This window comes from Larus michahellis, chromosome 1, assembly GCF_964199755.1.
Source record: "Larus michahellis chromosome 1, bLarMic1.1, whole genome shotgun sequence".
NCBI lineage: Eukaryota > Metazoa > Chordata > Aves > Charadriiformes > Laridae > Larus > Larus michahellis.
In genome coordinates, this window is record NC_133896.1 from 157,328,636 (window position 1) to 157,349,554 (window position 20,919).

The following is a 20,919-nucleotide window of genomic DNA, read 5'->3' on the forward strand; positions in this document are numbered from 1 at the left end:
GCGCTCCCCACGTGTTGCTGAGCGTGGGAGTGAAGGGGAGAGCTGGAGCCTGCCGGGGGGAGCGGGCTGAAAGTGTACGGGGGGAACGGGACAGAAAAGGGCCCGGGGGGGTCGGTGAGTCCCCGGGAAAGACGGGGGCGTCTCGGGGCGCCCGGGCCGGGAGCGCATCCCCTCCGGGTCACGCCTTCAACCCACGGGCAGCTGCCGGCTCGCGTGTTCTAGCTGCGTTTTACTCCACAGCAACGCTCAGATTAGCTGTTTGCTTTCGTTGTCGGCGGTGTGGGGTGGTGTTTTGTGTTGGTTTTTTTTTTTTTTTATTTATTTTTTTTCCCTTCCGTGGCAGTTCACGCATGATAATAAAAAACCGCGTCAGCCGTTCAGGTGCCTCCGGCCTGATGCTGCCTGTGTGTGGCGCAGCTGGGAGGGAGGATCCTCCCCACACACACCCCCCCAGCCCTGCCAAGGGGCATCTCGGGGGGCTTCTTGCCCCGCTGTGACCCCCCGCACCCCCGAGCGCGTTGGGGCTGGGTCCTCAGGGCCCCCTGCGCAGATTTCTAGAGCCGTCCCTCTTTTTATCTTCATGGGCAATTTCTTGTGTCTCCCCCCTCCCCCGCTCCGTTGCTCCCAGAGGCCTGGAGCCGTCCCATCGATGCCCCCCCGTGGTCCCCCCCACCCCCCGGGCTTGCTGCGGTGTGACTCCGGTTGAGGGCGCGGAGGAGTGGAGCTGGAGGGAAAGGCTTTTCCCCGGGGCCCAGCGCCACTCCTACGAGCTCAGCGAGCCACGCACGGGAAAAGGAGGGAGGTGGGGAAGGAGAGGGGAAAAAAAAAAAAAGAAAAAAGAAAAGAAAAAAAAAGAAAAAGAGGGAGAATCGTTGGGAAAAGAGCTGTGGAGTTCAGGCCAAGTTTGCTTTTTGGCTCGAAGTTTGGAGCGGATCAAACCTGTTATCGCACTGTGCCTCCTGTCCTCCTGGCTCCTCTGCCGCCGCCTCCCTCCCGGGGCAGAGGGACCCGCCGGCAGAGCGGTGCCGGGGAGGGGAGGCACGGTCGGGCCCGCAGGGGGCCTGACCCCAAGCCCCCCACGCTACACGCAGCCTAACTCCGCAGAGAGGGCACCTCCGCCCCGCTCCGCTTCGCCTCACTCCCTGGATTTTCCTTCCTTTTACTGAAAAAGAGATAGCTTTTTTTTTTTTTTTAATTCTTCCACATAGGTGATTTTAATAGCTCTGTCAATCATGTTATAGGAGGAACATTTCATACAATTTTAGATGTAATGTACTTAAACCATAAATCGTTTAAACCTATTCTTAGTTTTGCATATTCAATTATTCTCTCATATATATAACCCGCATAGCAAAAAGCCCGAAGACCGAATTATTTTACCGTATCTAAACCAAACTAGTCTGCCTAGCAAAGTTGTTTTAACTTTGTCTGTATACCCAGGCGTGAAGTTTAACTCAAATTAAACTAAACCGCCAAACCAGTAAACGAGAAACAGCAAATTTTTCTATCTTTACGGTGTTTGGCGGGGTTGGTTTTGGGGGTGGTTTTTTTTTTTGGTCATTAGCAGAGAGGATCGCATTTCTTTGAAAGGCGGGCTGAGAATATTTGAAGCTTATTTGAATGTAGCCGAGATTGGGTCTGTTTAATCCCCTCGTGTTGAAAGTGCAGGTATTCCTATTATACTAAGCATAACGCCATTGAGCCGCTAAATCGTGAGGGGAGGAGGGAAAAGTCGTTAAAAGGAGCTCATTTCGAGATTGGTAATATTTCTCTTTTAAGCGCTTCCCCCCCTAGTATTTCTGTTGTTTGGGCGCGTACAGATGTTTATTTGCTTTTCTCCCTTGACCGCCCCAATCCGCCTGTTCCACCAGTTGTGCTCAGCGATACAGGATCGTCTCGCCGGGATTTTTCTCTTCCGCATTGTCAGTAAATGTGATTTTCAATTGCTATGACCCTTAAAGAAAAGGCACGTAACAAGGTTGCATCAGATGTATATGCATGTGCACACGTACACACATTACACACACATACACTTCTCTTCGGTCACGATGCTATCTATAGTGTGTATAGACATGTATGAGTACGTATACACATGATGGATAAGGCGTTTCAAGAAACAGTTCAACAGGTACTCAGCTTTTTCTGCATATTCAAAGCGACGCCTATTAATATTTTAAATTACATATAGGATCATGCTTGGCTGGAGGTAACCGACGCCACAGAAGGTTTCTCGTAGGTTCCTGCTTCCTCTGTGCACTGTTTGTACGCTGAGCATTTCCAAAACTACCCTGCTGACTGTCTGAACCCGCACACACCTCGCTTAATAAAGGCTCAAATAGTTTTAAAAAAAAGGGGGGGGGGATTTATTACCTGTTTTGAAATCAATAGACATCTTCCATGAAAATTTTGCGTTCGCTTTAACGAATGAGTGATTTAAACAAAAATACCAAAATGCCTCCGAAGAGTTATATACGTCAACTGGCATGTCAGCATTACAGGTAAAGTGCAATCTCCAACATGGACCGAAACCGCTCCCCATTAACCAACTAACACTTCCCTACTCCTGGATGGATGAAATACTCATTCGCCAGCGCTAAAAGATGGTTCAAAAAGCCCTACAAGCCTGCTGCCACCGACATTGCCGCCCTGGAAGTTAAAAGTATTTTTTCCCCTTTATGTTTAAGCGGTTATGACTAATTCCAAAATTTATTTGCTACCGTATGATATTTAAATGCAACGCTTAATGCTGTTATTACTACCGGACGAAGTTTACAGCAAACTTTTAATTCCAGCATACCGAAAGGTACCGATCAACAGCTGGGAGGAGGGGAAAAAAAAATTATTAAATTAAATTAAATTAAATTAAATTAAATTAAATTAAATTAAATTTCAAAGCACTGAACAACATTCTGCAATGAACAGACGCGCGTGGTTTTGCTCGACAGCTCTCGCACCGGTGGCTGGACCCGGCGCCCCACTTCGCGTGGGGCGTGTGACCCCGCCGCTCCCCGCCCGCCCCCCGGGATGCTCGGCGGGGCTGGGGCTGCTTTTCGGGCTTGGGGTTTTAGAGGTCGCTTTTCTTTTTTTCGGGACGCTCCAACCGAAGCGCTTTCGGCTTTTCATGGTGTTAATTAGAGGGGAAGTGGCGCGCTGGCCGGTGCCTCCTCGTCCCCCGGGGAGATCGGTGCCCCCCGGGCCGGCGGGGACTCCCGGGCGAGCGGCGGGCAGAGGCGGACAGGTGCGGGCAGCCCGGCCGCAGCCCCCCGGCCTCCCCCCGGCGGGAAAGTTACGGCCCCGGGCAAGGTCCGGACCGTCAGCCCAGCCATAAAATACACACAAAAAAATGAACGCTCACGGCTAGGAAGAGTAAGTCAGAGAGTCGCCTTCCCTCGCAACACGGAAAGAGTATTAAAAGAAATCTACCTTCATCCCTCCTGATTTATACGGATTCTGAGACATCGGCATTTACTGTGGGATCGCGCTTCATTCCGTTTGCCGCTCCGGTTTAAAACTTCCTCCCCGTATTCTAGGTTTACCTGCTGTATTTCCGGGCACACCATGGTAAACACTGCTATGTTCTACGGTTAGGTTTTTGCCTTTTTTTTTTAATATATATAAAAAAAAACAGGTGACTTTTTCCGCTTTGAAATTTATTTAACTCAAAATGGAACGCATCCTTAGGATTTCTGTTTAGCAGAAAGGCTTTTTAGTAAACTATATACACAGTCTGAATTCCCTCGTGACGCCTAAATAAAAATTATTTCACAACGCATTTACAAGAAATGATACAAAAAGAAAACAAAACCAAAGAGAAAACAAACAAACAAAAAATATCCAGATACAATAAAGTTTTACAAAACCCAGGGAAAAAAAAAAGAAACCAACAACATTGCAGCCTCCAGAAGAAAAAAAAGTTTTATAAATAAACAAACAAATTATAAAAAAAACAAACCAAACCAAAACAAAAAAACCCAAAAAAACCAAAAACGCGAGAACATCTACAAAAAACTTTTAAGTGTTGTTTTGGATTTGCCTTAGTACATGAGTAATAAATGAGAACTGTTTCCCCATCAACTTCGAGTTAATTAGGCAATAAAAAGCCCTCGCAAGAAGCGATCCGTGACTGAAATCGTAGTGGTTCCGCGCGGTATAAAAGTTGGCATCGCCTACAACTTTGTGTGGTTATTATTGATATTTTTTTGTCTTTTCGCCGTCTTTTTTCTTTCTTTCTTTCTTTCTTTCTTGCTCTCTCTCTCTCTCTCCTCTTTTGCAAATAAACGCTCTATGTCTCTTGGGTGAATGATAAATACTGTACAAAAAGTCTCGATAAAACACAGAAGTTCAGTCTAAAACTAGTTTCATAAACTAGTCCTTCTAAAAAAAAAGGTAAGTAAAGCAACCGTTACCTTTTTTCTCTCTCGTTATTATTATTATTATTTATTATTATTATTACAAGAACATCAAAACATGTCTTTTCTGTACAAAAAGGAAGGAAGAAAGAAAGAAAAGGGGGAAAAAAAAAAGAGAGAGACAGGCGGGGGAGGGCGGGCGGGAAGGAAGGGGAGCAAGAGGCAAAAATAAGAGGGGAGAAGGCGGGAGCGGGGCCGGAGCGGCCGGGGCCAGGGAGCGGGCGGGCGGCCGGGGCTGGGCGTGCGGTGGCGGCGGCGGGGCGCGCAGTCCTGCGGGGCGGCCCGTGGCCGGTGGCGGAGCCGGTGCCAGTGGCGGAGCCGGTGCCGGTGCCCGCGCCCGCGCCCGCCTCCGCCGCTCCCGGCGCCGGTGGCCGGTGGCCGGCGGGGGCTCAGATATGCGTCAAGGGGACGGTGCCGTTCACCCCCGTGCTGGCGCTCTGGTAGTGCTGGGGCAGGGAGTGGAGCCGGCTCTGGGCGGCGGCGGCCGCCGGATCCCCGCCTTCCCCGGCCGGTAAGTACATGCTGATCATCTCCCGCAGGTCCCCGGGGCACGGGGCCCGCGAGTGCGAGGTGACGGGCGGGCTCACGCTGGGCTCCGACTTCACCAGCGAGCCCAGGGCGCCCAGCGCCCCCGAGGAGGCGGCCGCCGCCGCCGCTGCCGCCGCCGCCGCCGCCGCCGAGTTCTGGTGGGGCTGGGAGCCGTAGGGCAGGGCGCCGTAGCCCGAGGGCGAGGCGCTCATGTAGCCCTGCGAGTTGGAGATGGGGCTGTACTGCAGGGCGCCCATGTCGTAGCGGTGCATGGGCTGCGGGTTGTGCGGGTGGTGCGGGTGGTGGGGGTGCGGGTGGTGCGGGTGCCCCCCGCTGCCCGGGTGCTGGCTGTAGGCGAGCTGCGCCTCCTGCATCATCGCCGCCGCCGCCGCCGCCGCCGCCACCGAGCCCGGGTAGGCGCCGTTGGCCCAGCCGTTCATGTGCGCGTAGCCGCCGCTGGCCGTGCCGCCGGGGCTCTCCAGCCGCTGCCCGACGCCGCCGGGGCTGACGCCGACGCCCATGCCCACGCCGACGCCGGCCGGGCCTCCCCCGGCCGAGCCGGCGCTCAGCAGCCCCCCGGCCAGCGAGTACTTGTCCTTCTTGAGCAGCGTCTTGGTCTTCCGCCGGGGCCGGTATTTATAATCCGGGTGCTCCTTCATGTGCAGCGCTCGCAGCCGCTTCGCCTCGTCGATGAACGGTCTCTTCTCGGCCTCCGACATGACTTTCCACTCGGCCCCCAGGCGCTTGCTGATCTCCGAGTTGTGCATTTTCGGGTTCTCCTGGGCCATCTTCCGCCGCTGGCCCCGCGACCACACCATGAAGGCGTTCATGGGTCTCTTGACCCGGTCCTGGTTCGCTTTGTTCCCCCCGCCGCCGCCACCGCCGCCGCCGCCGCCGCCGCCGCCTCCCGCTCCGGTCTGCCCCGAGAGGTTCGTGGGGGCCTGGGCTCCGCCGGGGGAGTGCAAGTCCGTCTCCATCATCATGCTGTACATTCAAGTAGCTTTTTTATTTTCCACCGGCGCCAGGCGTGAAAAAAGAATCAAACATAGAGGAGCCCGGGAGGACGGGGAGCGAGCGAGGCAAAAACCCGTTTGTATCTAGGTAGCGACCGCCGTGCGAAAAAAAAAAAAAAAAAAAAAAAGGCAGGAGGAGGAGGAGGAGAAGGAGGAGGAGGAGGAGGAGGAGGAGGAGGAGGAGGAGAAGGAGCAAACCGCGAGGAGGGCGATCGGCGACCCCGCCGGCGGAAAACTTTCTCCCTTTGGCAAATCACTTTCGGGGCTCGGCGGCGGCGGGGATTCGCGCTGCTCAAACAGGTGCACCGCGGCAAACTTGCTGCTTCACTTGGCGCGGAGGGAGGAGGAGTGCGCGGAGCCGTCGGCGGTGTCCTCCGCTCCCGGCTCTCCCCGGCACACGCGCGTACACCCCTCCGCTCCCGCTCTTATCCTTAACGGAGCTATTTTTTTTTTTTTTTTGTTCTTTGCTAACTTGGAGAGAGAGAGAGGGAGGGAGGGAGGGAGGAAGGGAGGGAGCGTGTGTGACTTGCATCCGCTGATCGCAGGTGAACGGAGCAGAAAGAGAGAGGAGAACCCACCGCCACGCAAAAAGGAGGGGGAAGAAGGAGGAAAAAAAAAAAAAAGTATTTAAACGTTAAGTTAAAAAAAAAGCGGGAGGAGGATCAAAGGAGGGAGGGAAGGAGGGGGTGGGGGAAGGAACCCAACCCACAACAAGCGCCCAGCCGGCGGCCGCGGCGCGGAGGGACAGTTATTCGCTGGCGGTGGTCGCCCTCCCTCCCTCCCTCCCTCCCTCCCGCGGGACGGGTGGGATCGGGATGGGATGGGTCGGGATGGATTGGGTCGGGATGGGACGGGACGGGACGGGACGGGACGGGACGGGTCGGGTCGGGTCGGGTCGGGTGGGGAGAGGAGGAGCCGGCCGAGCGCGCGGGCCGGCGGCGCTCGCAGCCATGCGGCGCGCGCGCCCCCCAGCCCGCCTTAAATCGCCGCGGCGGCGGCCAATGGGGGCGCGCCGGCGGGCGGCGATTTGCATGGCGCGCGCGGGAGCAGTGACGTCCGGCGGGGCGCGCCGCGCCCGGCGGGGCGGGAAAAAAGGTGCGTGGGGGGGAAGGGGGGGGATGTCACGGCGCGCCCCGCCCCGGGCGGGAGGGGGACGACGACGACGACACACCGGGGGGAGACACCGGCCACCCCCTCCCCGCCGGGCATCGCTGGAGGGAGGCCTTGCGCCGCCGGGTGCCCCGTCCCCGACGGCCGTGGAGTGGTATTTGGGGAGGCTGGGGGGGGCCTCGTGGTGCCAGCGGCAGCGAAATCTGCTTTTTTTCCCCCTCAAACGCGCCTTTTCCCCAGGATTTGACCCGTTCTGGAGGTTTCCCCGGGCCGGCGGGGGCAGGCGGCCCTCCCCATCCTTAAAACGGCTGCCAGGCAGAGACCAGGGCGCAAGGCGGGGGCCGGAGGCGGTCGTTATACACTTAGTCCTCGGGGAGTTAAAAGCATCTGAGACTAACGAAGGTGCACGGAAACATGTTATATTTGTATAAAGTAAGTCCAGGCGTATCACTTTTTTTCCCCCCGGAAAAATATTAAAAGACTATCTTTGTGTCATGGCTGTCCTGTGAGATAGATTACAGTTATTTTATAGAGGGGAGAAAACGGTCCCCACTGAAATCCACGCTGCAGTCTTTAATTGCAGCCAGAGGAATGGCCGCTCCGTCGCACAAACGCCCACGCACACAAACCGCCACCCCCGTCGTCTTTCGCCAGGTGGAGAAAAGGACACACGGCATCCCTGCTCTTTTCCCGGCCCCTGAGCGTTAATTTTCCTGACCCTAGTGGCCATCCAAGGGGTAGAATCACGCCGCAGCTCCCCCAATTGCTGTTATTACCGCCAGAGAAGTTTTCTGCAGGAGGAGCACGCACCGTGTACAACACTCCAGCCTTAGGCGCTGGGCTAGGATTAGACTTTTTTTTTTTCTTTTTTTCGCCCATTTCCAACGGCTCGTCATGAAATAGTGATCTCATCACAACAATCTGGGGTTGCTGAGGAGAGGAAAGTGCCTCTCTCCTCGTTTCTGATGGCTGAAGGCTCAGCCCGTTTCTGGGCCTTTGCGCTCAGCCAGAGTGTTGCTGTTGGCTCGGGCATGGATGCTTTACCGGGCGGGTTGGGGGGGGGGGGCTGTCCCTTCCCAATCCTCTGTCCGCTTCCAGTCGGCTCTAAGGGTGCAAAGAGTGGGGGGGAAAGTGGTGCGGGATCGGGCCCTGCACTGCTCCGGCTAATATTTTCCCGAGCTGATGGGTTGCCACTTCTGCAGGGGCAAAACAAGCGAGGCCGCTGCGATTGCTAAATGATGTATTAAAAATATAATTGGTTGGGGTAGGAGAGGCGGGGGAGGGGAGAGAAGGTGGCTGCAGAAAGGCGCATTTCCACTTGGATGGCCAAACGAAGATATTAGGAGTAAAACCCACGAGATAAATGACATGGCTCGCACATTATCCACGCAAAGCCCCCCCCCCCCCGAAATGTGATATAAAGGTACCCAAAGGCCTCCTGACAAATAAATGGGACGAATCGGTGTGGGGCAATCTTTTCCGGACGAGTCCCGTGCACCCTGAGAGCCGGCGGACCCCGTGGGAGCCCGCCCTCATCCCTGGGGATCGGGGATCCCCCCCCGCGCCTCCCTCCCCCTCACATGCAAGGACATCGCGGCCGAGGCTGACCCTGCCCTTCCCTAATGCGGGGGGCAGTCGCTCATCTCCAAAGCCCCAGGGGGCTGCCCCCCTCCCGGGCTTTCTCTCTGTGCAGGGCTTCCCACTTCATTCCCCCCACCCCCGAAAATAAATACTGAGCGCCCCTTCCCTCCCCTCCAAGCAGCCAAACCGCCACGAACACGGTCCGTGAGGGTGGATAAACGCGGACAGGGAGTGGGGGGCGAGAAGATGCTATTGGCGTGAGCCCCCTTGCCTCTGCTCCCCCCGCTCCCCGGCGGCCGGGGGGTGTATATCGACGGGGAAGGGGGGAGGGTGGCGTAAAACCAGCTCGGGAGGCAGGGGCTTTTCTTCCGCGGTAAAGGTGGTGCAGATCCCGACTCGCGGGACAGGGAAGGGGTCAAGCACTTTGGCGAGTGCAGCTTGACAGAGGCGACAAGCCAGAAGTGGTCTGCGGGGTGGGGGTAGTGCGGGGGGGGAGCTGCGCCCAGAGGTCCCTGGACTTCCCCCGGGGGAAAGTGGAGTTGCAAACAGCCAGGAGTCGGGTGGTGGCGGGAATCGGGGGGGGCCGGGAGCGGGGCGGCGGGGGGGACGGTGAGCGGTGTGTGCGTGGGTGAACGCTGCAGGGAAGCCAGAGGGGAGGCGGGGAACAGGACGGGGGAGGGCTAAAGGTCCAGCAGCAGCCCTGGCCACCCCCCGGAGAGGGCAGGTGACTAGTGCCTCCTAGTGCCTCTCTCGGCCACCCCCCCCCCCACCCCTACTCCGCCCCCGCCTTGCGGGACGCGCCTCGGCGGGCGGCACCTCCCCCGCTCCCGGCGGCGGCGGGAGGGCCGCCCCCTCGGGGCGGGGGTCGCCAGCCGCGGGCCCGGCCGGCCCTCTGCCGCTCGCCCGAGGGCGAGGAGGGGGCAAGGGGGCGGCGGGGCCGAGCCGGGCGCTCCGGAGCAGGCGGCGATCGCCGTCTGCTGGCTGCCGCCGTGCCTCCCTCGCCCCGGGCCGGAGCCGGGGCCGGCGGATGGCGAGCGCCAGCCCGCTCCGGGGAGATGCTCGAGGGAGATCCTCCGGGGAGACGCTGGCTGATCCCTCGCCAGCCCCGTCTGAAACACAGTGTGTGTGTGTGTGCGGCGGGGAAGTGGGGGCCCGGGGGAGGGGATCGCTTGCAGTTCCTCTGACCCTTTACTGTAAAACCAGCTGGTCAGCGCGAAATACAAACTTCTCCCTCGCTCCCGGGGCGTCTTTACCTAGACCAAAGCGAGCAACCGGGAAGGAGCAGGGAGGGCAAGCAAGGGAGGGAGGGAGGGAGGGGAAGCCCCTTCCTGCGTCGGTGACTTGGCGACTCGGGGATCCTGGTTTTGGACACGAAGTGCTACCCAGCCGCGACGGGATGGAGGAAAAAGGGCGCCTGAATAAAGTCCCGCTTCCTTTTCCAGCACTATCAACTGTTCCGGGGGATCCTACAGCCCCAGTCCCAAATCAGCTACAGGCTCTCTGTGCGTTTTGTTGTCTTTTCCCAGCTTGCTGGGTAAAAGCGTTTGGAGAATCTCTGGAGCTTTCGAGTAGGGGCTCACCCTGTGAACGGTACTCACACATATAATTCAAATTTCACAGCTGACCTGCTCTGAAAACCTCAATCAGCTTCTAATTGAAGGGAAAACAAAATATTGCTTCCCTACAGCAGAGCTAACGATTTAATCATTATATCAGACATTATAGCTTTTAATTAGGCTAATGCTGATACTGTATGGAAAGAGATAATTCAACACAGTTCTTGATGAATTCTGTAATTGGGTTAACGGAGGAGCAGTTGGGGGAAGAGACGTCAATATTCAAGCTGCGTCTATAGCCAGCAGGTTTATGAATGAAAGGGAAAGGGGGGAAAAGGAAGGGGGGGGGCGGGGGGGAGGAAAGGGCTAAAATTCCCTGACGAGAAATGTCTCCCCCCTTCGCCCAGGAGAACCGTGCCAACCAACGGGAAGCGTGACAAGGGTAAGGGCTGTCCTGCCGCCGCCCCGGCGCGCCCCGCTCCCGGCCGCCGTTCCCGGACAGCCCCGCGCTGTCGCGACACTAGCGCGACCCTCTCTGCGGCTCCCCGGAGCGGCTCGGGGGGGGCGGCTGGGCTCCCAGGCCCTTTTCCCTGTATCACTCCCCCCTAATAGACGGGTCGCCCACCGCCGCGCTGGCAAAACGTGAGGAAGGGGCGGCCCGGACCACCGGCGCTGAGACCGCCCGGCGGGGGTGCCCCGGGGCAAAGGCGGGGGGCGCGGCGTAGAAACACGGAGGGTGGGTACGAGACGGGGCCGAGAGGTTTCTGAAGTGAGAGCAGGCGGGTGCCCTCCACGCCCGGGGCCGGCGGAGCTGGTCTGGTCCGGTCTGGACTGCCGGGAGCCACCGGGAGCCACGCTGGGGAGGGGGCGCGACACGGAGCACAGGGGGGTGTACAGGGACAGCCTGCTCCGCGTAAAAATCAAAGCGTCCAGAGGGCATCCGGCTACTCCGTGTAGGTACTTCCATTTATTTATTTATTGTGTCAGATAAAAGGACGGCTGAAGCCATTTTTTTCTAAAGGAATTCTGCATCACCACCACCCCCTCCCCAGTATCGATACATCCTCCCTTTCCCAAGAGTTTGTATGTCCCAGCCTTTCTTGTTTTCGCTCCTTCCTTTCTAGTTTTTACTGTCTTTGAGAACGGGCTTTACATTTTCGTTGCGCCTAAGAGAACTGGCATCGATCTCCCCGCACGTTTGATCTCCGCTGCAGCCGACGGCCGCCCCAGCGCGACGGCGGGTCCCGGCGGTCCGGGGGGGTTGTCACCTCCCAGCGCGGCTCCCCGGGGCCGGCACAACGCGGTGGGACGGCGGGACGGTCAGCCCGCTACGAGAAGAATCCGTCCGCCCCCCGCTTCCCTCCCCTTCCTCACCCTTGCAGGATACACCGAGTGCCCCCTCGCCTTGAAACGGGCCCGATCCTGACTCCGGTGGGGGTGACGAGTGGGTAGAGAAAGCAGAATCGGGTCCTAACGAAGTTGTGCCACCAAGAGCGTTTTCTAAAAATGTTTGTTTATGTTACGTATTAGCTCGACTTTCAGCACAATATTGTTCCGAAAGAGGAATATTCCGTATTGTGATCTATCCTTGTCTTATTTTGTCAGTAATTACAGTAAAATTAAACGGGTCATTGATAACATTCCAATGACACAACCCCCTGTAATTAACAGGCTGAATACACCTTTTTACATTACACAAAAGTTGTAATTTTCAAGTCTGTTCAGATTTTTTAATTTTTTTTTTATTATTATTACTGAGACACACGCCGGGAATATGTGCTAATCAGATGGCAAAATATTTCGCGGGAGATGAGGATTTGCGCTGTTTTATTTTCTAGGGTTTGGGTTTTCTATCTAAAGGGATGGCCAGACATTATACTTTTTACAAGATGTGTTAATCGAGAGCCCCTGTAGACAAAAAAATATCTACCCCGCAATTTACTTTCTGCCACAAGGAAAATATTTTGAAAGTATGATTTTGTAACGGCAAACTTTTAAAGGAAAAAGAAGAGCTGCGGGGATGGAGAGCTCGTCGGAGTGGTACGACACGGGAGTTATTACGAAGTTAATCTTTAAAATTGCGCTGTTGAAATGTCAGTCACGAAAAAAGAGCTTCACAAGCCGAAGTGCGGCATCCCAGTTACAGCAGGGCAACCTGGATGTTTGTCTGCGGCGCATCGCTTGGAGAAGTGGGGTTTTTTTTTTAAGGAATTATTTCTCGTTTGCATCCTCGTCAGTTATCCCCAAATTGCAAAGGCATCATTCAGGCCAAGTCAGAAAGAATTTGTGTAAAAAATAAACGACGAAAGAAAGAAACCATATAGAAGCTTCTTTCTTGCAGGCCATGCTGTTATTGCAAATTAGATTAGCTACACAGGCTTCAATACAAACATGACATGAGGTTCACAGGAGAGCGAAAGTATCATCCACTCCAATCTCTCCTTTCATCGAAACAGCCCACACAAATTACATCTTCTCCTTTAATACACTTTTCAATGAGATTAAAACATCACTTTGACACGATTTCAAACCTTTTCAGTCGCATACAGCGTTTACATCAGAAAACAGCAAACAAGAGGAAAACTAGAAACATCTGAGTGATGTCAGACCGCTAGTCTGGAAATTAAAGGTACCCAGAGGAAATACATGATCCTCTTGCTCCATCCAGTGCAGCACTCCGGCCATGGGAAGGCGGATAACGAACCCCAGTGAAGCGAGGAGAAAAACCCGTTTTCCTTCCCACCAACTGGAGATACCGGCTGCTTGGCCAGAGCCGGGATCCAGTCCTTATTTGCCTTTTGGAAAAGGGGTGATTTTCACCGATCTGTTTTTCACCAGATCACTGACTGATACTTCATATTACCCTTACACGGATTCCCTGGTCGTCCCCGTAAGGCGGGATAATAACACGGCTTTAGGAAATAAATCTTTTATAGCGCTATCCCTGGCAAACCTGAAAAAGGTGCCGGTGTGTGTGTGTGCGCGTGTGTGTGTGTGTAGGGGGGGTGGGTGGGTGGTGCGGGTTGTCCAAAGACCGTCCTGTTTAGGGAATAACGACGCTTGCAACTTTCCAGGGTGACAGTTCAGCTGCAACCTCAGCCCGCCCCGGCCCGACCCCTCCTCCCCGGGCGGGTGGCTCCCTGCCCCTTCCCCTGCCACGGGAGCCCCCTTTCCCGAGGGGGGACGTGTCAACTTTGGCCACGGGGGGCTGCGCAGCCGCCAGCCCCTCCGCGGAGGTGAGACGTCCCGTCTCCGCCCCGGCCGCTCCCGGGCCCGGCTCCGTGGGGATGAGATGAGATGCCGGGGCAGCCTGGCTCGGTGGGAAGGCAAACAAGAAACGGTAGTTTGGCATCTTGCTCGCCTGCTCGGTACTGTACATTTGGGGACAATTTGCACCCTTCCCCCCATCCATCCATCTATCCATCCACACACACCCCCCTCCTTTAACAAAGAGGCTTTCAAACCACAACCTTTTATGGCAGCCTGCGGGAATCAATGCGATAAAACGGGTTTTTAATGGGTTAATTGACTGGAGCCGCTATCATGTTTAAACACCTGTTTCTGAAAAGAGATTCAGCCAAAACCCGTCCCCTCCCTGATCGATAGATGCACAGCCTTGCTCCATTGCCTGTTGATCGACCCCAAACACCACCGGCAAATAAGAGGGGAAAAAAAAAAAAACATTTCACCTTTTGAGCATCCCGATACTTTATGGGAATGGGGTGAAGCTGTACAGCCAGCTTGGAGCTAGGGAGAGAGGGTAAGACCCCGAGTCGGACCGTCCCAGGTAGCCCTAACCTCCGGGAGTTTCTTTTCGCCGGGACTTTACTTGGAGAAGCCGGGCACAGCCTCCCCAAGGAAAGGTCCCGGCAGCTGTCACCTTCACAGGGGACGGGATCCAGGGATCCCGTGTTCCCTGGGAAGATGGAGCCGGGCTCAGCCCGGCCGCATTAGCAATGCTAAGAGCCCATGTGAATGCTCGCTCCGAGGGGCAGAGATTAAGCAGGCATTAGTTGTAATAGCTGAGGGCTGCTCTGCCTATTGATTTCCCTTTTTTGGCAGTATTAATACGGCCAAGCCCATCGGTCAGTCACAGCGAAATTGATTCTTTGCCCAAAACACCTTTCACTAAATGGCACCCGCGCACCAACATGTTAATTTCGGAACGTGTATAACCGGAGCGAGCGCTGCGCCGCCGCCCCCGGCGCCCTCCCCGCCCCAGCCCGCCCGCAGCCCCCGGCCCCGGCCGCCGCTTCCCTCCCTCCCTCCCCCGCCTCAAAACCCAGTGAGGCGTCTTCCCCGGGAAGGCGGAGGGGGGCAGCCCAAAACACTGTCGTCCCGGTCCCCCCCACAACGTCGTCCGCCTCTTCCTCCCCCCCCCGCCCCAATCCGTGTCACAGCCGATAACCCAGTGATTGCAAACGGCTCTTCCCTCCTTTGCAGCAAAAGTAACTCGGAAGCCCTCCCCTCGCCGGCTTCCCCTCCTCCCTTCCCAAGACAGGGTGAAGACCCCCTCAAAAGTTAGAGGCACACTTACAGTTGCTCTTCCAGTTCCAGCCTCCTCCCAACATATCAGCTCAAGGGGCAGCCTTATTATTATTATAATTATTAATTACTATTTTTTCCCTCTGTTCTAGCCTAGCTCACACCTTCCGCCGACCGTGCCCGGGCAGGCGCAGGGCAGCGCGACCCGGCCGAGCCCGGCGGGGCGGGCCAGCATTCCTCCTCGCCCCTCGCCCAGCCGCAGCTCCCAGGCGGCTGTGCCCGAGCCACCAGTGCCCGGCGACACACGCACACTCACCATCCGCGCTCTCTCGCTCGCTCGCTCGCTCTCTCTCTCCCTCACACACACACACACACGCACACACACACATACACACACCCTGCACGGGAGAGGGGGAGAGAGGGAGAGCGGGAGAGCGAGAAGAAAATGAAATTTATTATTGATAGAAAAGACTTTAGAGACAATTTCAAGTTATTGTTTCGCTCTGGAGAGAAAAGAAAAAAAAAAAGAAAAGGAAAGGGAAAAAAAAAGAGAGGGGCTTTTCTCCCCACCCCAACATAATGAAACGCCTTTTGTGTGGCACGGAACAATACCAAACAAGTATTCTAATAAATAGCCACTTTTTTGTTCCGTCGCGGCAGTGAATAGAATTGAGCAGTTGGTTTGAGAGCAGCTGGAGCGCCGCGCCGAGCGGGGAGGTGGAGCCCGGAGCCTTCCTCCTCTTTCTCTTCCCCTTTCCCTCTCTCACACGCACTTTCTCCTCTAACCTTCGCTTTCTCCCTCCCCGCTCCTGCTGGGCCACTTCTTCCCTGCCTCTTTCTCCGGGGGACATGCCATCGGGAAGGGAAGAGCCACCCCCAGGTGCTGCTCCCCGCACCTGTGCGGCGCCCTGACCGCCGCGGGGCTCCCCCCCGCCTCCGCCCGTCCCGCACCGCCGCCGCCCTGGGACCCCGGCACCCCGCTCCCGCTCCCCCCGCCGCGCCCTGCCGCTCCCCGGCAGCTCGGGACCGCGGAGGCTCCGAGTCCAGCCAGACCCTCCTTTGTTGACAATAAACTTGGATTTCCCAGGGAGGCTCAGACCCTCCCCTCCGCCCTCTCTCTCTCCCTGCCTCCCCTCGCCTTCCCCGGGATGGAGCCAAGCTTTGCCAGCCTCCCCCTCTCCGCCCGGGATCGCTGCGGAGCGTCCGCACCTTCGCCCTGTACCGCTCACTGCCATAATCTCCCCTTTCCTAGATAGTGCCCTTAGTTTTCTTCCTGCATGTTTTTTTCTTCTTCTCCCCCCCTCCCCTTTCATACTCTTTTCCCGTCCCTTTCTATCAACATGACAACCGCGCTAGGAAAGGCAGTCGATAGAGGTTATTAAAATGGACACAAATCAGCTAAAGATTTCCAGGTAAAGCTGAGAGTAACCCGTTTTCTGTTCCGCTCCGGCTGTGTGAGGGTGTGTGCCTGCCCGTCTGCGCCGGGGTGGGGGGCGGGAGGGGGGCGGCGGGGCGGGAGGAGAAGGGGGCAGGCGGGGACGGGTTTGCTCGCCGCCGGCGCCGGGGGTCGCGGCCAGGCGGGTCGCGGCTGCCTTTACCCTGCGGAGGAGGGGTGTGTGTGTGGGGGGAAACCAACCGAGAACTTGGAACGGACACTGGGGACAGTCGCCTTCCTATCGCCGCAGTGCCACATTGCGGGGCGGTGGACCTAGTCTTCATTAAAAAAAAATAAATTAAGAAATACACCGCCCCCCCCTCCTCTATCATGAACCTCCGATTCGCTTGACAGCTAGCGCCCTGCTCGTCCCGCAAAGGCTGCGGGAAGCACCCGCCGTTCAAAGGAAGCCCCAGCCATCGCTGCAAAGACTTCTCAACCCGCAGGGGTTACCCCGCCAGCTGTTTTGCCTTGCTCAGTCCCGTACAGTCATTAGGGACGTCGGAATAAAAAGCAGTTGGCTTTGAAGTTTAAACCACCGGCTCGTCTTCGCACTTGGAGGGGGGGAGAAGGGAACGGACGGGCACGCATTAACGACCCGAATTAAATGTTACATCCTCATCAGCGGGAGCGACCTCGGCTAAGGCACAGCCCTCGCCCTCCGTCAGCCCCGACCCTTGCACGTCCCTCCAGAGCTGCCCCGGGCTGGCAAACGCCCAGAGGGACCCCCGGAGGGGAAGGGGGTCGGGGCAGGAAGGGGCACCGCCACGGGGGTGCAAAAGTGCCGTCGGTGTCCCTTCCCCGGAGCCCGCCCGTTTCCCCGGGGGAGGGTCTTGCTGTGCGCCGTGCCCGGGTGCGCTCCTCTGCCGGCGCGGAATCATTTTAGCCTCCCCCCCTCTCCTTCCTTTTTTTTTTTTTCTTTCCCTCCCCTCTCTTTTAAGTGGATTTTTGCTCTCACTTCAATAACACGCCGGCTCTAATTAGCTGCAATATTAAGAAACGCTGCTAAATGACAGTTTTATCGGGTTTGTGCAGATAGGAGGAACGCGGGGACCCAGCGAAATACCCATCCAATGCGTTTGGCGCTGGATCCCCGCCAGCAGCCGCCGCTCGCTCTTTTTATATGGAAAAATGGCAACATTTTGGAAAGCAGCTTTAAAACTTTGACTTATATTTTACATGCTAAATAACGGGGAGAATGGCGACAGCGTTACAGAAAGCTTCAAACCCTGCAAATATTTGAATGGGGCTTTTTTGTAAAGTAGAGCAGCTGTCAGTCAGCTGGCTTTGACAGCCTGCCACAATTTTGTCATTTAATAGTGGGTGTTAGGCTAAGTGCAAAACACTCTGGCAAACAGATGTCAAACCTACATCTCATATAAATGGGGGTTGTAAAATTGAGTTTTAACCCACATATAGGGTTTTAAAAAGCGGTGCCAGTGTGTAAACTGTATACAAAATAGAGATACTGACAATCTCCCGTGTGGGCTTGTTATTTAAAGCAGGCTTATTTAGAAATCTGACCTCCAAATTATGCTAAATCTTCCTACATTTCAAACAGTGGAATCTGAGAACGGTGCTTGGGAAAGTCGAAATTAAGGACAAATATGATGGCTCATTGAAAGGGGCTGATTGCCGTATATACTGAAAAACCGGGGCTCTTCATTTCCTCAACTCGCCCTCGCCCTTCCGAATCTGAAGTGCTGGAGGAAGGAAGGAAGGAAGGAAGGAAGGAAGGAAGGAAGGAAGGAAGGAAGGAAGGAAGGAAAGGTGAAGAAGAAGGAAGAGAGGAAGGAAAGAAGGGCTTGGCAGGGTCCGAGGTTTCAGGGACAGCTTTCTACAGCGGGACTCGAGAGGTTTGATTTAGGAGAAGGCGGCAAGGGGAAGGGAAGACCACAAACGCAGGGAGCAGGCAACTGCACAACCACCGCCTCCGTAGGGTGAGGGAAGGACCGTGCAAGGAGGTGGCCAGACCCGCTGCAAAGGGTGGCGGGCACCCGCCTAGGACATGGCAAGAGAGGTTAGGACCGGTAGCGGTAAAAAAACATTAGCCACGATTAATGTCTTCTGAAGTTACTGTTCGAAATACGAGCTGCTTTTCTTTTTGAACTCACATTTCCAAGACTCGGCTCTTCACCGAGATATGATTTTCCCTTGTGCTTCGAGGGACCCCCCTGACAAATTTCCTTTGAACATTAAAAAAATGTCATAAATATTTATACCAAGAATTGTTCGTTGCCTCAGCTGGCTAGAACGAAGCATGAAGAGAAAAGATGATAATTCATCGCACGAATGACATTATATGGATGATATCAAATTCCCTAGAATAAGTCTGCATCCACATTACCGTTTTGGCAGCTAAACACGTAGCTTCCTAAACAAGCCGACATGAGGGGATTAAATCAAACATTTAATTGAAAAGAATTGTTCATATTAATAATTAACCATAGTTTAAACGCGCTCAGCTGATTTCCTTGTCGAGCACTCAGTTGCAATATTTGCACTGATGTTAAATGAGTAGAGGAATGCACACGGAATGATTATCGATCATATGCAGTTACTGCTATCCGCTATCTTTAAGTCCCACTTGATCTGAACTCTCCCCCTGTTCCCCCCCCGCCCCCGCCCCCACCCCCCCACCCCCGCCAAATCCCCAAATCTCTGCTGCTTGATTACAGCGTTTTCCTCCTTGCAGTTTTTTTGTCTGTTTGTTGTTTTGCGGGGGCTTTCGACCCTTCCTTTTGCAGAACGGCAATGAATGCCCGGGACGCCAGCTTAACCCTGCCTCAGGTGTTCAGAAACCTCGGGGAGCAGGGGATTACCGCAGCCCCCCTCCCGGTTCCCCCCGCTCCCCTGGGCGAGGGGGGCGGGCAGCAGCTCCCGCTGCAGCTCCGGGGCTGCAAAACACCCCCCCCCCCCCCACAGTCCCCGCCCCGGGCTCTTGCCAGGGCTCTTGGGTCAGCAGAGCAGACACACTGCCTTCGGGACTGACCTGAGAGTTGCTGCCTCTTTTTGATCAGAAACGCCAGATTTTAAAAAATCTGTTAAAAAAAAAAAAAAAAAGCCCAGTGGTGCCTAGAATGCACCAGGCTGAGGTTACTGGGGACTCCTCGGGTCACAAGCACCAGCCCCGAGGTGAGCTTTCTTCCATGCCTTGACAACGCCAACTACAGCCTACCATCGGGCAAAATCGTCAAAGAAAAAAAATCGGATTTTATCCTGGAACAATCCCCTCTGAGTTGTTTTAAGTCAATTGTAGCTGCAACTCTGGTGTGCAGCAGGTTGTCAAAACACGCAGGCCGGCTCTGCGGCCAGTCCCTGGCTCCAGAGAGGAGCCGTGGACAGTCTTTATTCAACTCCCTCACGCAGAAAAATGCCTGTGGTTATTATCCAGCCCATTCGCCTGCAAAGAAAGGCTATGGTAAAACCGTGACCCTTATTTTCAAACAAGAAACCGACCAACAAATCTGGAAAAAAATGTTTATTGATATCCTTGATAGATATTAAAAAACTCCTCTTGCCACCTAAAAATTCACATTCTGTTACCTCTAACGTGACTGCTTTTTTTACCAGTATGAGTATTTTATTGCTTTCCAACACAGACACAGCTCTCCCTTTTTCAGCATTCTGCCATGACATGGTTCCAAACCTCAGAAGTCAAAATATAACTGGCATAGATAAATAGTTTTACTCAAATGTGGCAGTTTATTAAGTCCGGAAATGATGTCCACTGTCCTAAAATTGCTCTGAAATACAGATCCGCACCCTCTCCAACAGCCGTGTCATCAGAAATCCAGGCACTCAACTTGCATTTATTCTCATACTTCAAATGTTAATACTAGTATGTTTCTAGGGTGGAAGTATTACAGCACAAATTCAAATGATAGAGCTGGAAAATGACTTTAAAATAACACAGGAAATGGAAATAAAGATGACTATGCTTTTACTGTTTAAGGATTAAATGGGGCTTGTGCTGTAGACAGGCAAGACAAAGATCATAAAAATTGTGTCTTCCATGGGCTCGGTTCCTGTGACTGCAGTGGAATTACGCCTGATCTACACTGGGGTGAAAGCAGAGAGAAGCTACAGGACCTGTAACACGAAGGCCACAAGTTCTAAAAATCAACAGGTGAAATTTAATTGCATTGCTGCAAAGAACTGAGTATTTACACGTTTGTGTTGATTCATTTCATTTTAGCGCAGCAGATAGTCACTGAATTGTTTTCTTAGTGGGTTTATTTAGGTCTTAGATTTGCCTCTCCTTTGAATAGGGTCTGAAGTCTAAACCATTCAAGTGCAGAATATACATTCCAAGACCGAGGTGGAAATCAGTTTTTCAAGTGGCTTGTGAGTAGAAAGTACAGGGTGAGGATCAAGTCATCCCACTGCAATGTGATCCAGTTATTTGAGGAAATCATTAAACTTGAAGGTAGTGCTGTAAAATGGAGAGCGGCTTAGCATCATGCCTTGTGGCTTATCAAAGAGACTAAGGAAAACCACCAATCCTCACTGACGAATGAAGCATTTAGACGCTCCGTGTTCCAAGCCCACTAGAACACATTATGGATTTAAGAAGTCAGCTTCTTTCTGCGTATCCAAGGCCTAGCTTTCACTGTGATGGCAAAAAAGTTTGCACATATTTTATATACATTTAATATCATATATTTGTATTTCCTGGGGGAGGTGATGGCACATTGTCCATTTGATGCCCTAGCTGTGTATGCAAATAGAGGGTATGTATTTTTTTCTATTAACTCCATAGATCTTCTAGTGCTAGAGAACGGTCTTCTCGGGTAATTGGA

General features: G+C 54.5%; 1 protein-coding gene and 1 long non-coding RNA gene across 3 annotated transcripts in view; both read right to left on the reverse strand.

Moving 5' to 3' along the window:
- LOC141732402 (uncharacterized) overlaps positions 1 to 15,458 on the reverse strand; it is a 52,337-nt gene extending 36,879 nt beyond the window's left edge. Inside the window, exon 1 of one of the 2 annotated variants that reach the window (XR_012584089.1) lies at positions 14,999 to 15,458. This is a non-coding gene — a long non-coding RNA (uncharacterized LOC141732402). Of the gene's footprint in view, positions 1 to 14,734 lie in introns of both variants that reach the window. The other variant, XR_012584088.1, reaches the window with a different exon arrangement.
- SOX1 (SRY-box transcription factor 1) lies at positions 3,138 to 6,790 on the reverse strand. The gene has a single exon (XM_074561315.1). The coding sequence runs from the start codon at positions 5,927 to 5,929 to the stop codon at positions 4,799 to 4,801; it is 1,131 nt and encodes a 376-aa protein (XP_074417416.1). The 5' UTR covers positions 5,930 to 6,790; the 3' UTR covers positions 3,138 to 4,798.
- Positions 15,459 to 20,919: the final 5,461 nt, after the last annotated feature.

Coding starts and splice junctions, on each gene's coding strand:
- SOX1 (XM_074561315.1), bottom strand. CDS start 5,929: ATGTACAGCATGATGATGGAGACGGACTTGCACTCCCCCGGCGGAGCC.